Source organism: Rattus norvegicus, chromosome 19, assembly GCF_021556685.1.
Source record: "Rattus norvegicus strain SHRSP/BbbUtx chromosome 19, alternate assembly SHRSP_T2T, whole genome shotgun sequence".
NCBI classification, from domain to species: Eukaryota; Metazoa; Chordata; class Mammalia; order Rodentia; family Muridae; genus Rattus; species Rattus norvegicus.
The window spans coordinates 36496734-36512586 of NC_141552.1; the positions used below are offsets into that span (position 1 = coordinate 36496734).

A 15853-nucleotide genomic window follows, 5' to 3' on the forward strand; every position below is an offset into this window, starting at 1 on the left:
ACAACTACTCCAGGTCATTCTGAGATGAAGGCCTTTCCTAAAAAAAAATGTTTACAGGGCAATGTTTCTCAACCTGTGGGACACAACCACTTCACAGACATTACACAGATACTTTGATATCGGATACCTTGCGTATTATGATTTATAAGACTAGCAATATCAGTTATAAAGTAGCAATGAAATAATTTTATGGTGGGGGTGACCACAGTATGAAGAGCTGTATTAAAGTGTTGCAGCTCTAGTAATGTTGAGAACCACTGCCATAGAAGCTGACACATGGGAGCAGACTCCTCAGATGAGTAGAAACCCACAGCAAGGGATCCTGTGTCCCACCCTAGAACCCAGAGGCAGAATCTATCTGAGGAGTCTGTGGGGTCACCTTGTCTTAAATTCTCCCAGGGTCAAGAATAGCATTGACCATCTCAGCAGAGTCAGCTTGCACAGCCCACATCAGGCCCATCGCTTCCCTTTACAGAGAAGGATGTGGGTCTAAGTGACAGCCAGTGGGACTGAGGGGACCCTGATACTCATTTGCTTTGAGCTGAGGTTTCTTTACATGTAAAATGGAGGTGTTTCTGCTGAATTGGGTTGCTGTGGAGATGAACAGAACATACAACCTGCTCAGTGTCTGCCTGGCATGGAACCTGCTGGTTAAATGGAAGCTGTCGATGGTGATGAAGTTAAAAGTAGAATCTCTAACCCCATAGTATTAGATGCCGGGCGCCATACAGGGGTTGTAAGGATTTTGTGATTCTAAGACAGCCTCGAATTAAAACTGAAGGCTCCTTTTTTTTTTCCTGTTTTTTTTTTCTTTATTAACTTGAGAAATTTTTATTTACATTTCGATTGTTATTCCCTTTTCCGGTTTCCGGGCCAACATCCCCCTAACCCCTCCCACACTCCTTCTATATGGTTGTTCCCCTCCCCATCCTCCCACCATTACCCCCCCTCCCCCCAACAATCATGTTCACTGGGTGTTCAGTCTTGGCACGACCAAGGGCTTCCCCTTCCACTGGTGCTCTTACTAGGCTATTCATTGCTACCTATGAGGTTAGAGTCCAGGGTCAGTCCATGTATAGTCTTTGAGTAGTGGCTTAGTCCCTGGAAGCTCTGGTTGGTTGGCATTTTTGTTCATATGGGGTCTTGGGCCCCCTCAAGCTCTTTCAGTCCTTTCTCTGATTCCTTCAACAGGGGTCCCGTTCTCAGTTCTCTGGTTTGCTGCTGGCATTCGCCTATGTATTTGCTGTATTCTGGCTGTGTCTCACAGCAGAGATCTACATCCGGTTCCTGTCAGCCAGCATCTCTTTTCTTCATCCATCTTGTCTAGTTTGGTGGCTGTATATGTATGGGCCACATGTGGGGCAGGCTCTGAATGGGTGTTCCTTCTGCCTCTGTTCTAAACTTTGCCTCCCTATTACCTGCCAAGGGTATTCTTGTTCCCCTTTTAAAGAAGGAGTGAAGCATTCGAATTTTGATCATCCATTTCATGTGTTCTGTGCATCTAGGGCAATTCAAGCATTTGGGCTAATAGCCACTTATCAATGAGTGCATATGAAACTCCTTTTTTAAATTTAAAAAAAAGAATCAAGTATAAAATGCCAATATGAAATAATCACAACCAGAATTGAGCTAATACCTGTGAAGTCATTTAGCTTTACATTTACTGCTTCTATTTTCAAGGCTTCTAGAATAGCACTATACGAGATCCTGAAGCCTTCTATTATGGTGCTGCCCTTTCATTCCTCTCTCCTCGAGGACTTCTCAGGTGACTTAAAGAAACCTGACTTCTTTTCAGATTGTTCCCAGCTGATGTGATCTCTCTGTCCATGGGCCTTGCCAAAAGCTGCAGAGCCAATGTATTGTTTTAAAACACAAAATTTCAGACATTAATTTTACCAGTGAAGTCTCAGGAGTCAGATTCGAAAGTCAATTCCCAACTGTCCTTCCTAATTCACTGATCTCCCAGAAGAAGAGCATTCTTGTTCCCTCTGCACACTTTCTAAAAATCCTTCAACCCAAAGTCTTTCCATTGCCTTAGTTATCTTCATTTCCTTTCAGGTCTTTCCTTGATCATCTCTGAACGTAAGTGCAGCTTTTAGCTTTGCAACAAAGGTGTGTGGTAGGTTAGCCTTACCGAAATAAAGTCCATGTTTACAGTAAACAAACTACTCTTGTGTTAAATGTCTGTGCCATGGCGATGCTAAACCACACAATAGATGTTCAGTAAATAATACATTCTTTGAGATCACAGTGTGATCAAATACCTTGTAACATATCTTAGTAATTTTCTCTCTATTATATAAATCAAGTTTTTGACAAGGATTCTGATTGATTGCTGTCATGACTGAGTGCATCATCATGGGAATCCCAAGGAACATCAAACAGTTGCATGTGGCCAACCAGGAACCAAAACCACCCAGGAGACTACTGATACTTGACACACATAAATTAACCTACCTATTTTCATATACTTTATGGCAAGAGGTCACCATTCCTGACCAAGTCTCATTATCCAACGGTATAGTAAATGGAAAATTTGGGGTCAAGGAGGTCATACCACAAAGCACACAATACCCATCTCAGATAAACATGTATGGTTTATTGAATCCAAAACTCCATGAATTTCAGGAGACAATTAATAGTACAAAACAAACGATAATAGATACAGAAGAGAATTAAGATTTCCAGTTCATAAGTCCTGTAGGCATATTCAACAAATCATAGCAGAAAACTTCCATAAGGTAAAGAAAGAAAAGGCCATAAAGGTACAACAAGCCTACAGAATGCCAAATTATTTATACCAGAAAAAATTCCTCCATTCACAAAATAATTAAAACACTAAATGGACAGATCAAAGAAAGAACATTAAAAGGGGTAAGGTATAAATATCCAGTAACAAATGAATTCAGACCTATCTGAATTACACCAGACTTCTGAACAGAGACTCCAAAAGCCAGAAAAACTTGGGCAGATGTAATGCAGACCCAGGCTCCTATACCCAGCATAATTTTCAATCACCATGAATGCAGAAACCAAGATATTTCACGACAAAACCAAATTTAAACAATATTTTTCTTTAAGAGAGCACAACAGAGGATAATAGGAGGAAAACTCCAAGACAATGAGCTAAACTGTACCCAAGAAAAACCAAGAAATTAATCATCTCTGAAATATTTCAAAAAAGAGAAGCACACAAACATAATTTCACCTACAACCAGAAAAAGAAGAGAAAGCAGCAGCCATTGGTCTTTAATATCTAACCAGACCCTCTGTCACCAATCCCCCAGCTCCTAGTGATCAAACTGCCAGTCAAAGTGTATACAAGGATGGGTCTATGGTTCTAGGTAACTCTGTAGAAGAGGATTGACTTAACTGGCATTAATGCAGTGGTAGTCCCTTGGCTCTGGTGAGACCTGTTGCCCCACCAAATAGAGATCCTAGAGGTGTGAGGTGGGAATGGATATGTATGGGAGGGGAGCACTGTCATATAGGCAAAGCTGAGCCTAAATGGGAAGTAAGGTTGATGAGGGGATACTGGAAAGGGGGCCACATTTGAAATATAAATAAATAAAATAACAAATTAATAAAAATAGCCAAAAATAAAATAAAAAGCAAAAAGGTAAAAGAAAAATTAAACCAAAACAAAAGAATTCCCTGTAGTGTATTGGCCTAATTCTGCTTGTATTTTAATTCTAATTTGTAGATCTCAAGACTGGTTAACCCCCCAAAACTGACCCTGCTACCAGTTAACTGTGATTATAAAGAAGCCAACAGCCAACAGCTGCACAGCAGAGAGATGGGGGAGGTGAGTTTCTGGGGGCTTTGCTAGAGAGGATCATGAGGAGGGAAGAAGGAAGAAGAAGCTGCCAGAGAATAAAGGAAGAATGTGTGTGATGGAGAGGAGAGAGGAAGAGGACAGCAGCCATGGTTAAGGGATTGGACAGCCTGGTCCTGAGGGCTGTCCAAGGGGAACAAAGAGCATCCAAGATGCTACACAGTCAGTAAGAGTTGAGCGTTATTGTTTGGAAAGTAGATCTGATACCATGGAGGGCAGGCAGCTGCACAGCTACTGTGCTGACTAATGCACACTAAAAATAAATTTAACAAAATATGTACAACCAGTAAGACAGCTCTCTAGAGGATCCTAAAAGGAATACTTTAGTTTGAAGGGAAGGATAAAATAGGAGAGAACATAGGAAATAAATGAACAAAACTAGGATAGTTAATCAAAAAAGACTATGAAAACCACAAATATTAACAAAATGACAAAATTTAATGCATAGGTTTGAATAATTATTACATATCACTAAATCAGTATCTAGGATGGTGGGGCATGAATTCTGCAATGGACTGAACTCAGAAAGGGCAATGGACTGAACTCAGAACAGTGGGGTTGGGAGAAAGATGATTGGTTAAACAGCCCACCAGGTTCACATTGTGTCAGCTTGATTTACTCTAAGGACAAAGAAGTGGAGTATCTCTGATGACTTTCTTCTAACCCCTTGAAAGGATCCCTGGGGTTTGGCCTCAGTACTTCACACTTCTTGCTGGGGCAGCAACACTCAGGGAAGCTTGAGATTGTCATAGGCACAGTGTTATGCTAGATATACTGAGTAGATGATCCTAAGCTGTTTAGGTGGTGATACCCATTTGCGTGCATTCTTAATGTGCACCTAAGGAGAGAGAGATCAAGGTCCTCAGAGTAGAAAGATCATTCCCAGTTCTTTTCTACCATTCCAGAGTGAAAGACTGGTATTGAGAGAATGGTAAAAAATTGAGAATTCGTAGATGATGCTTCGAATGAAGTGTGTGTTTCTGTGCTGGTTTTAGACAGGGTCTCAAGTATCACATGTTGCCCTCTCCCTGGCTGGCCAGGTTCACTTTGAGCTCAGATAAACCTGCTTCCACTTTCCAATAGATAGTCTTACAAGAGTGGCCTCCAAGGACTGTGAGGACAGCATTAGCCTTTGACAGTTGAGGTGTGTAACCCACAACTATAGTTTTAGCCACTTTTTTCCATGTCCACCAGCTATTTCAGATTGTTGCTGTTCTATGCCTGACAATCAAGGACGCAGAAAAATAACCTGATAGAGAGCAAGGACATGGTGATCACATCCTTTCCTCTTCTGTATGTTCTGGATGAGTATTTTTAAAATTTCAATATTGCAAACAGCTTTATATAAGGGTCACTGTGCACTGTTCTATATAAAATGTCTAATCAGAACTGACCACCAGATAACACTTCCCGCAATCCTCATATGAGAAGCTTGAGCTTTTTGTTTTGACTTTTTCTTTTTTCTTTCTTTCTTATGTTTTGCTATATAAGTTGAGAGAAAGATATTTAGGGCCATGGATCTGCCCCCCAAAATCTGGGCTATGGATCTGATCAATCAGTATTAGTGTGTGCATTCAATAAAGTACTAATTTTTTACTATGATCGATGTTTTGGCCTTTGGTGGGGTCGGCCATGACCCAGAGTACAGGTGCTGGGACCTTGCTCTATCCACTTAGGGATGTTTATAGCCTTGTCTTACACCGTTATCTGCACCCCCTTTATCTGTTGACTACTTTATTTTCCTGATAGAAGCTCATGGTACATCTTACAGAGGCCTGTGAGCAATGCTTCTTTGGTGACATTGGTGCAGAGAGGAGAACCCCACAAGCAGCATCAGGGTGCCTTCACTAGTGGTTCCAATATTTCACTTTCCTCTGCCAACTGGTCTCCACACTGTTCCTAGCACCATCATGATTTCAACTCTTTCTCCTAAGGGATTTTGTGTCAACTGTTGAATGCTAAGCATAAGGCTTCATGAGTGTTCCCCTAACATACACCCATGTTGTAACCTACCATGCAGGCTATTTCTTGATGTGATTTCAAGCACCTGTACATAATTAGGAAGGAGAAACTTTTGACTGGTGTGAAATCTCAGGAATTTTTAATGGCTAACATTGGTAAATGAGGATAAAATCTAGTTTGGATGAGACACTTTTGGGCAAGATATGGAAGGAAACATTCATTTAGATGCATAGGAATTACTAAGATTTTTATAATCAAGCCTTGAGGAAAATTTGGCTTTGGAAGCAGGAGATGCTCAGTGGCTCTGCCCCAGGATAGTCTCCTGGAAAGGGCACCTCTGCCTATGCTCAGTACAGGGAGATTATTAGCAGGGAGGCAAAGTCTGTTCCCCATGACGTCAGCTGTCCCTTCTTGGACACTCTATTGTCTCCTAGAGAATTCTTGGCATCCTCTGTGATGTCACCAGTGTTGTAGTGACAACAAGTGCCCTAGTTTCTCTCAGTCCAAGTCTGGCAGATACATCCTAAGACATGTTTTCCCATCTTTGCAAGCGTTTTGGGAGGGGGAACATCGATTGTGGAGAGACTAGAGTGAAGGAGTATGGCCTTTCGTCTCAAAGTAATGATGGACAAAGACAGCGCTTCTGGGGAATGTTGAGTAAGTTCTGGGCAGTTTATGTCGAGCTTCCTGTCAGGGTGGCTGCAGGCTTAAGCTGACCTTTCTAGCAATGGGCCACAACAACTGGAGCATCTGCAAAGGAATTGAATTTCCATGAATATCACAATTCCTTACAGCCAAGGATTTCAGAACTTTAGTTTCCCACAGGGAGGGTATGGTAAGGCCAATGCTATTATTCCGTGAATTTCTGGCCTTTACTTTTACAGTGCATTTATTAGGTTACATTGATATAATAACACCATCAGGAGTCATGGAGGGTCCAACTTTTCTGAATTTAGACAGGGCAATAATGTATTTCACTCTCATTGCTTCTTTAAATACAGTGGATATATGACAGTAGTAACAGGGAGAGAATTGTGCTCCGTGGCAGTGACCTTGCGTTCTTAGAACTCCTCTGACTTCCTCTAACTGGAAGGGTCATCCTTAGCTTTATATATTAGAGGTTGTGTGTTACAAACATTTTTCTTCAATACCAAAACTGTTTGGAATGGGTAGACTAAGGTTCAGCCTGTAACCTACTGGCACTTCTGGGGCATTTTTGTTTCAATTAGTGGAATTGATAAGTCTGTTGACCATGTCCTCCCCGTGAACGCTTTTTAAATCCAAAGTTGTTGGCCTAGAGTATCGGGGTAGGATATCTGAGTGTCCCCAATCACTCAAGTTTTGTGGATGGTGAATTTATAATCTGAGTTCTGAAACCACAGGGGTGAGGGTCCTGAAATAAAGCTGTACCCTGTTCAGCTGATAATAATCCTGGAGAAGCCTTCTCTGTGGTACATGTAAGCACGTGATGTCCGGCATAGGGAACACCTGGCTGCTTACATCTCTTGGTCTCTATAGAGTAGTGGGAGAACTAAGATCCCCTGAGGAGGTCTCTTAAGCATAGGCCAATCGCCTAGCAATGACACTGGGTTCTAGGCTTGTTCTCCTATTTAGGCCTCACTGTGGTCTATGTACACTCTATGCATTCTCCCCATGCATGTTCACTTGTGTTCTTCTACCTACAGACGCTGGGAGAGAAACATCATCACCTGGAACTGCCCTAAGCAAGAAGCAGGCCAAGAAGGAAAAGGAGAGGCTGAATAAAGAGCTGCAGCTCATTACCGAGGAGAGAAATGACCTGAGAGATCGCCTGAAGTTTCTGACAGAGAGATCCATGAACAACAGGTATGAATCACTCCAAATGCTCTTGTTTCATTCCTGGGTCTGCAAGGTCACCTTCATCTTAGCCTATTAAGGTTTTGGGTTCTAGAAAGCTGTGCCTCCCTAACCACCCTGTGCTAAACCTCACCTCCCGTATAGAGGAGATTCAGAACCTGACCCTTCCTGAGGAGCGAGATGGAAAATGGACTCATCTGCTTCCATTTATTGAAAAGCAGGATTTGTGTTCTGAATGAAGAATTTAGGAATAAAGTGAGGGAGAGTGAGTTCCCAGTGTGCATTTGGAAAGCCCTTGACAGCTGGTGACTTTGCAAGATTGTAATTGCAGTGAGTTTATGGTGAGTCTCTGTACTTGCTAGGCAGGTGACTGAGTGCTGGAAGATCCAGGCAGCAGCCTGAGGGTCCTGGTCCCAAACTGTTCATCTCAATGCTTGACTAGAAGGTCTCAGGCTCAGGCCTGTTTGTTATTGTCTGTGTGTCTTGCCCTCTGAGACAGCAATGGTGCATGCATTTCTCCTGGTTCTCACAGTGCTCTCTGTTTCCATATTTGTCTTTCTCTTTCTCTGACTCTGTTTGCTTTTCTCATTTTTTTGTGTGCATGTGTCTCAGTCTGTGAGTCTGTGTGTATACATCCAAATTCATATGCACAACTTTTATATGTTTATATTTCCCTTCACACTTGGAATCTAGGTGTCTATGTCTTAGCCTGAGTATTTACCTGTAACACTTTCATGGTGATGTGAATGCTTTGTTCTGGGAGCCCCACTGTCAACAGCTCAGTTCTTTGCCTATGTGGCCACAATTGTCTGTACATTTGTATTCGTTGTGCAGATTATAATTTTGGGTTGATATGTGGTCTGTTATCAGGACAGGAAAAAAGAAATCACCGGTTTCTGGGTGTGTTGGGTTTTGGGGAGCATGGAGAGGTGTGGCCTAGGCTCTTGATAGCTCAACTGGCTTGACTGCAGATTTCCTCTTGATTGAACAAAGGGAGCCAGGGAACCCTCCATCTGGATGCTGAGATTCTGGTGTGGTGGATGCAGAAAAACAGGTTTCTGAAGCTGAAGAAGATCCAATATGTAGAATTCAGAAGTTGTCCTTCCAGGACTGGTGTAGTACAGGACCCACCCTGAGTTCATATATTCCTAAATGCTGATGTTCATTGTATTCTATCATTGGGGCCAGGCCACACTTCAGGCCAAATCCATATTATGAAGACCTGGAGAGAATGGAGGAGGCGGTCATGTCAATTCTGCACAACTTAGTGATGGAGAACACTGAGATCCATGAGAACAACCATAAGCTGAAGAAGGAGATGACCTTCTCTAGGTAAGTCCTGGTCAGAAAGGCTATCACCTGTGGAATGGCCATTTCTGACTTTCTTTGTTCTGGATTGGACAGTCTTCAGCTCTGGTTCTATCTCTTGTGCTGTTTACACATCAGTGTGCCAGGGTCATTAGGACTCAGTTTTCAGTTCCACAAAAGACTGTTACTCATCCCAGGATTGTCTAGGCATCTTCAGAAGGCTCTAGATAGAACAGTACTGATTGAAGTCAGCAGAAGTTTATTAGGCTGACCTGGACCTGTGGTGTCACACCAGGTTTTACAACACTCAGTGCGTGGACCACATGGTTAGGATGACCTTCTCTTGTTTCTACTGACCTCCTTTGAGGGTGTTGGCCTACTAATTGATTTGCCCCTATGCATTGGGCTTTCATAGATAGTTGTAGATCCATGTTCTTTTTGAGAGATGTGGACATTAATTGGTGCTTGGGCGAAACAATTTATTCTTCCCTGAATTCACTCTTGGTGGTTTGTGCAGCAGCCATATATGTATCGAGATGTATCCTATTAAGTCTTCATGGGTATCTGGGGCCTGGTAGAGTTAGTGGGACTTGGGAGTAGGAATGGAAGAAAGGCGCAGCATGATCTTACTATGCAAAATGTTTTTCCAGAAACCTGCTCAGCCAGCTCCTGATGGAGAACACATTTAGGAAGAAGTTGGTCCCACTGAAGCAGGAGAGCAAGGAGGTACATCCCGATTGGGTACCGATCCAGAAATATTTGGTTGAATTCAACAAGATCGATAAAGACCAGCAACCTCCAGACCCAGCATCATCTGGTAGGGTCAAGCAGCTGTGTTAGCTTAACAATATCTGATAAAATTTGCCAATTTGATTCATCTTTGCTTCCTCCTACCTCCTTTCTAATTTACACTCACAACCAGCCAACCATCTCATGTAATGGAATTGTTCATTGCTCTGCCTATGCACAAGTATTCTGGGAAGTTAACCACTTTTCAGAAACTGAATTATTTTGCAAGTATATTTTGCTGCTCTTTTTGAAGCTGCAGTCTAGAAACGGTGATAGATGAATAACATATCATATTATCGCATATCCACGTGATAGACTGGATGCTCTGTAGAGGTTTGAAAAAGTTCTTGGTCCTTTGACAAATGACACTCTGTGGTCATGTGACCTCTTTTGTAGGAAGCACCTTTCTGGGATAAGAACCAAGTGCAAATGTCAAAGTAGTTCTTTTCATTGGCTTTAACCTTGGTGACATATGGATGTCTCCATTCTTCCTTCAACCCAATGAGGTCTCTTCCCATTGCCCTGTTCTTGGTTTGCACTGGTAAAAGTCTGGGTCCCAGATTGGCAGCCCACATTACTGTGAGGGTTGCTGGAGATTTTGCCCTGCCCACAGAGTTAGCAACAATGTTATCAGTTACAAGGTCCATGTCGACTGTCCAATAGAACTGAGGTGGTAGAAGGCAGCATTCTGACATCTCCTTGCATTTCCACACCAAATCAGTGTCTGAATAACTGCCTTCCTCTCCCAGGTCTCAAAAAGTACAAGAGAGCTGAAATTGGACACACACCAGTAAGAGAGCTTCCTGAGGAATAAGTTGCTTTCTCAGGAGTCCCTGATGACCAACATCCTGAATGGTAACAACATATTTTAGATGAATATTCTTCCTCATAGTTAATTTGTCATTTCTTAGAGACCCTTAATTTATATATCACTAAGCCAGTCTGAATGATTGAGGTCTTACTCCCTTTCTTTTTCAGAAAACACCACTTGAGAGACAACTTGGGGGACCGCCTTTCATTATGTGTGCAAGAGGAGAAACAGCAATACATCTATGCTTCTAAATATTCCTAAATGTTCTTGTTACTATTTTTCACTTTTCAAATACTTTAAAATATTTATATTTATTCATTTTCATCCTGTTTCTTTGTAAAATGTATTTCTTATGAATAAAAATTGAATTCTATCTCCTGACTCTTAAGACCATCATTCTTACTCAAGGATTCTGCCCCCCCCCCCCCCCCCGTGGACTTAGAACTGACAGCTAGAGATGGATCTCTGCATGTTCCATGGAGCCTGGGCTAATAAGTGAATTCAAAGTCACCAAGGGGTACCCAGTGTGACAGTGTCTTTTGTGAGGATAATGTGGCTGTTTCTCAGACACACACTTTATGATGTAATCACTGACATGCTTTACCCAATTGTTAGGGTCCATGTGGTTCTTCAGAGAGAGCAGCAGATTCTCTAACCTGTGAGTCATCACCACAGCTCCTGCAGGTGGCTTTTGTTATTCCACATGATGTGCTGTATTAGGTTGACAGGATCACCTACAATTAGAGAGATCTCAGGAGATGTGTATTCTCAGGTAACTTACTGAGCTGTGCATGCTCAATGTGTTAGGTTGCCAGACATCCCTACAGGGCTCAGGTGTTCCCTCGGCTCATTGTGGGTCAGGATCATCCTCCAGCATCACTTAGTTTCCATATTAGAGCAGATCTTTCACCTGTTGTCAATGATGACCATATGTATTATGCACATCTGATAAAATACAGAATAGAAACCAGCTTCCTGTAAGCCAGCTTGGCATAATGAATTCTTTGATAGCAAGAAAATTATCTTAATCTAAGCAGTTTAGAGAGGAACCTCAAGAGCATCCACAGTGAATGCAGCCTACAGCTGTGAACACACGTTTCCTTTGGAGAGCAGGCCTGTGCAGGCCCAGAACCTAGGTGGGACAGTTCAAGCTACCCTTTTTCCATGGCCAATCTGGGATCATATTGAGAATGTATTTTTTCCAGGTGACAGATTTCCAATTTATGGAATTGAACTAACTTACTAAGAGTGGAGGTGACTCAGAGAGTTAAAGTACAGAAGGACCAATCCAGAATGTCCACCAAAGCTTGCTGTCACACCAGGGCTTCTAAAAGCTCAGCAGCTAGAGAAGCAATGTAGTCTTTGGTTGTTGTCAAGCTTAGGTTTTCTAGTCATTCATTATAAGCAGACCATGGCACAAAAAGAGTCATCTGTGTCACAATAAAAACTAGTCGGAACTACATTTACAACACACTATCATATTACTACTATATGGAGGTTCTCAGGTACTATCTTAGAAATTGCGAGAGGCCTGGGTCTTGCTACACATACGCATACTTTATAAGTCTTCACAACACAGTGTGATTCATCCTGTTAATGCTACCTGCAGCCTACAACACCTTGGATAATTTCTACTGACATCTGTGACGTGAGGCAATAGTTCATGTCATCCCTTACCTGAATAAACTGTCCTTAGAGTACAGCATAGTCAGAGGGGCCTTCATTTCCAGTCTTCAGACAAGTCTGTCAGCCATTGTTCAGTGCCTGTCTTGAGATGTCCACATTGTCAGATGAGTGTCTTCATCCAGCCTGCCCTGTAATTTTGTAGAACGTTAATAGGGTTCCAGCCCTAGGAATTAATTCAGTGTTACAGTACTTGCCAAACATGCTCAAAGTCCTATGTTCCTCCCTACCCCTCCCTGTATGTTGTAGAGGAAGAAAATAAAGAACCCCATTGCCCTTGAAGTTTTGCCTCCAACAAAAGGAGAGCCTGCACAGGGCCTTTAAGTAACTTTAAGTCCCAGCTTCCCCGCAGTTCCCTCCATCAATTCCATTATTGGTGTGTTTTCATTAATGCTCACTTTATTTTTGGTGTGCAAAGAATGTGTACCATGTCAGTACAGAGTGTGTGTGTGTGTGTGTGTGTGTGTGTGTGTGTGTGTGTTTGTGCACCTATGAACTCACTGTAAATTTTTATAAAATGATTCAGAAGGCCCTGGTGAAAACTGTCGATGTGCATGGAGAATTATGTTACTACTGTCCCATGGCACCTGGCACCTTGCAGGGAACACTGAAATGGTGGGATACTTTAATACAGCCTGAAACCAGGGTGTGCATGGTTTACAGTGAGATTGTGATGTCATCACCACTACAGAGAGCAGCATAAGCTTCATTTATTGATGCTGCTCTTACCAAGGTGAGGCAAATCCTCATCCTATAGAGAGTCTGGTACGATTTGATGGTAGGAAATAAACTCAGGACTAAAATCAATCAATTACAAACAGAGAGAAGAATACAAAGAGCCAAGCAAAGCAAGAGCTGCTTTTTGAGAAGATTCACAAGAGAAACAACCCCCTCCTCAAACTAACTACACACCAGAGAGATAATACATAAATTAACAAAATCAGAAATGAAAAGTGGGACATAACAATAAACACTGGGTGAATTCAACAATCATTAGGGATTACTTCAGAGGCCTTTAACCAGAACACTGAAAACTCTGCTTGACATTGGTGATTTTTCTACACAGATATCAGTTACCAAGTTAAATCCAGATCTGGGAAGGTAACTGAATAATTCTATAAGACAATAGATAGTCATTAAAGGCTGCCACCCCAAAAATTAAAAAAAATATCAGGGCCACATGGCTTTAATGCATCCGTTCAACCAGACTTCTAGTGAAGAACTAATAACAACAGTGCTTCAATTATTCCACTGAATTGAAAGAGAGGGAACATTGCCAAAATCCTCCTCTGAGGCCATTATCAACCTGGTGTCTAAACCACACAATAGTAAACATTAAAAAGGGAATTAGAGAGAAAGTTCCATCATGAACATTGATGGTCGCTGATTCATTTAAATACTCACACGCAGAATCCAAGATCACATCAAACAAATCACCTACTATGATCAAGTAGGCTTCTTCTCAGGGATTCAGGAGTGATTCAATATAGGAACATCCACTAATGAAATATACCAATATAACCCCACTGAATATAACCTCATTATTATCTTAATAGATCCTAAAATAGTCTACACACTTTCCTGTTAAAAGTCCTACAGAGTAGAGGGATACAAGGTACATACCTATGCATAATAAAAGCAATAAACACAAAGCCAATAGGCAACATCAAATTTAATGGAGAAAATCTTATACCAATTTCACTAAAATCAGGGCCAAGACAGAGCTATTCACTCTGTCTATATCAATTCAAGATAGAGCTTGAATTTATATCGAGAACTCTAAAATCCATAAAGAATGAAGGAGTTACCAATGGGAAAGAAAAAGGCAAATTATTGCTATGTGGACATAATGCGAAAGTATAAGATATGCCAAAGGGTCCACCAGAAACATTCTACAGCTGATAATCAACTTTAGGATTGTGACTAGATACAAAATGAACTAAAAAAAGTCAGAAGCTGTATTTATTGAAATGATAAGCAGGCTGAGAAGGAAATGAGGAAAGCAAACAGTTTATACTAGCCACAAAGAATATAAAAATCCATGATCTAACTATAACTATATGTGTGAAAACCTTATATAACATGGTCTTGAAATCTGAAGAAAAAAACAGAGGTAGTTATCATTGGAAGGAAAGAAATCTCATGCTCATGGATAGCTAGGAATAAAACCATAAAAATGGATATTTTACCAAAGTTATGTATACATTTAATGCAATTAAATGAAATTTTAACAAATTCACATCAAACTTGTTACAGGCTTGTTTTCAGACCTTGCTTTCTCACTTCTTAAGTTCATCCAGAAAAACAAAAAGCAGAGAATCTTTTTTTTTTAAAGCAGAGAATCTTAATTTGGGTTTCTATTACTGTGAAAACACACAGTGACCAAAACGCTTTTTATAAAGGACAACAGTTATAAAGGACAACTTTAATTGGGTTTGAGTTACAGTTTCAAAGGTTCAGCCCATTATCATCTTGGCAGGAGCATCATGGCTTCCAGATAGTCTTGGCTTTGGATTGACCATGGGTTTCCAACCTGTACTAAATGCCAACAGGAGAAGGCTGTGTCATGGGTAGCCAGGAAGAGAGTCTCAATTCTCCCACAGTGACACACTTCCTCAGACAAGGCCACATCTATTTCAACAAGGTCTCACTTCTTCATACTGACACCCCGAACCTTTGTTATTCAAACAACCTCACCTCTGATAACTAAAACAAACTGTTAGAGTTGAAGAACTTGAGGAGGTATCACTGTTCCTGATTTTAAATTATAATATAAAGTAATAGTAAATTCTCTTTTCAAGTGGCCTTGCTTATCACAATTAAAATATCTGTCATCTAGACTGTTCTTAAGATTTTTAGAAGTTACTTCTGAATAATTAGCATCATAACTGTGATATCTAGTATCAGTCCCAACTCTAAGGGATTCCTCTATTACTGCTGACCTTGTATTTAAAATAAAATCCCCTTTTTGCATCCTGAATTAGCACTTTCAAATGACTAAGATTCGATCCGTAGTTTTTGGTCCATTGAATCTGATATTTTTTTAGTAGCTGAAGTCAATCTTTGCAAATATTTAGTGTAGGCTTTTTTTGGGCGTTTTGGAAATTGAGTTGGACCTCTTTTGTGAGCATTGATTCCATTGCTCTGAAAATTTTAAAGCCACTACATGACAGGGAGCCTAGGGCTATTCATCCAATTCAAGCTGGCCTTAAAACTCAGTATTCCTTTACCTAGCAACGCATCCTGGGAAATGTCATTGCCTCTCACCTGATTTTTGTTTGTCTTGTTTGTAGTCATAGGTTTCCCCTTTCTACCACCTTTAACATGAAACGGAAGACCAGCTTCCAACAATACTGTTGCCCAACTTTTCCAGTCTCGAGGTCTACTTCTGTTCTCTACTGTTCATGAATTTACCATCTACTTCACATAGGAGTAATACATACTACATGAAGGGATGACTTATTTAAGCTTACTAAAATCTAGCATAATAAATTCCATTAAATTTTCCATACCTTTGGTAGTACTAAGTGTAGGCTGGTGTGTCATCATTGGAGAAACTAAGATTAGTTTTCTAAAAATCTTGAGCCACTCACATTTAGTGTCCTTCTGTGATAGTGTATTAGGCCCTT

General features: G+C 41.1%; 1 protein-coding gene across 1 annotated transcript; it reads left to right on the forward strand.

The window, feature by feature from the left end:
• The first annotated feature begins 5323 nt into the window (after positions 1-5323).
• LOC134483306 (uncharacterized) lies at positions 5324-10914 on the forward strand. Its single transcript, XM_087596620.1, has 6 exons — positions 5324-6454; positions 7483-7642; positions 8822-8965; positions 9592-9758; positions 10480-10585; positions 10709-10914. Exons 1-5 carry the CDS (start codon positions 6328-6330, stop codon positions 10542-10544), a joined length of 663 nt encoding a protein of 220 aa, XP_087452746.1. The 5' UTR covers positions 5324-6327; the 3' UTR covers positions 10545-10585; positions 10709-10914.
• The last annotated feature ends 4939 nt before the right edge of the window (positions 10915-15853 follow it).

What these genes read in the sequence shown, in the direction of transcription:
- LOC134483306 (XM_087596620.1), top strand. Translation starts at nt 6,328, where the DNA reads ATGTTTTCCCATCTTTGCAAGCGTTTTGGGAGGGGGAACATCGATTGT. An exon ending in AAGGAGATGACCTTCTCTAG is followed by an intron (nt 8,966 to 9,591) that starts GTAAGTCCTGGT and finishes ATGTTTTTCCAG; the next exon opens with AAACCTGCTCAGCCAGCTCC. An exon ending in TCCAGACCCAGCATCATCTG is followed by an intron (nt 9,759 to 10,479) that starts GTAGGGTCAAGC and finishes TTCCTCTCCCAG; the next exon opens with GTCTCAAAAAGTACAAGAGA.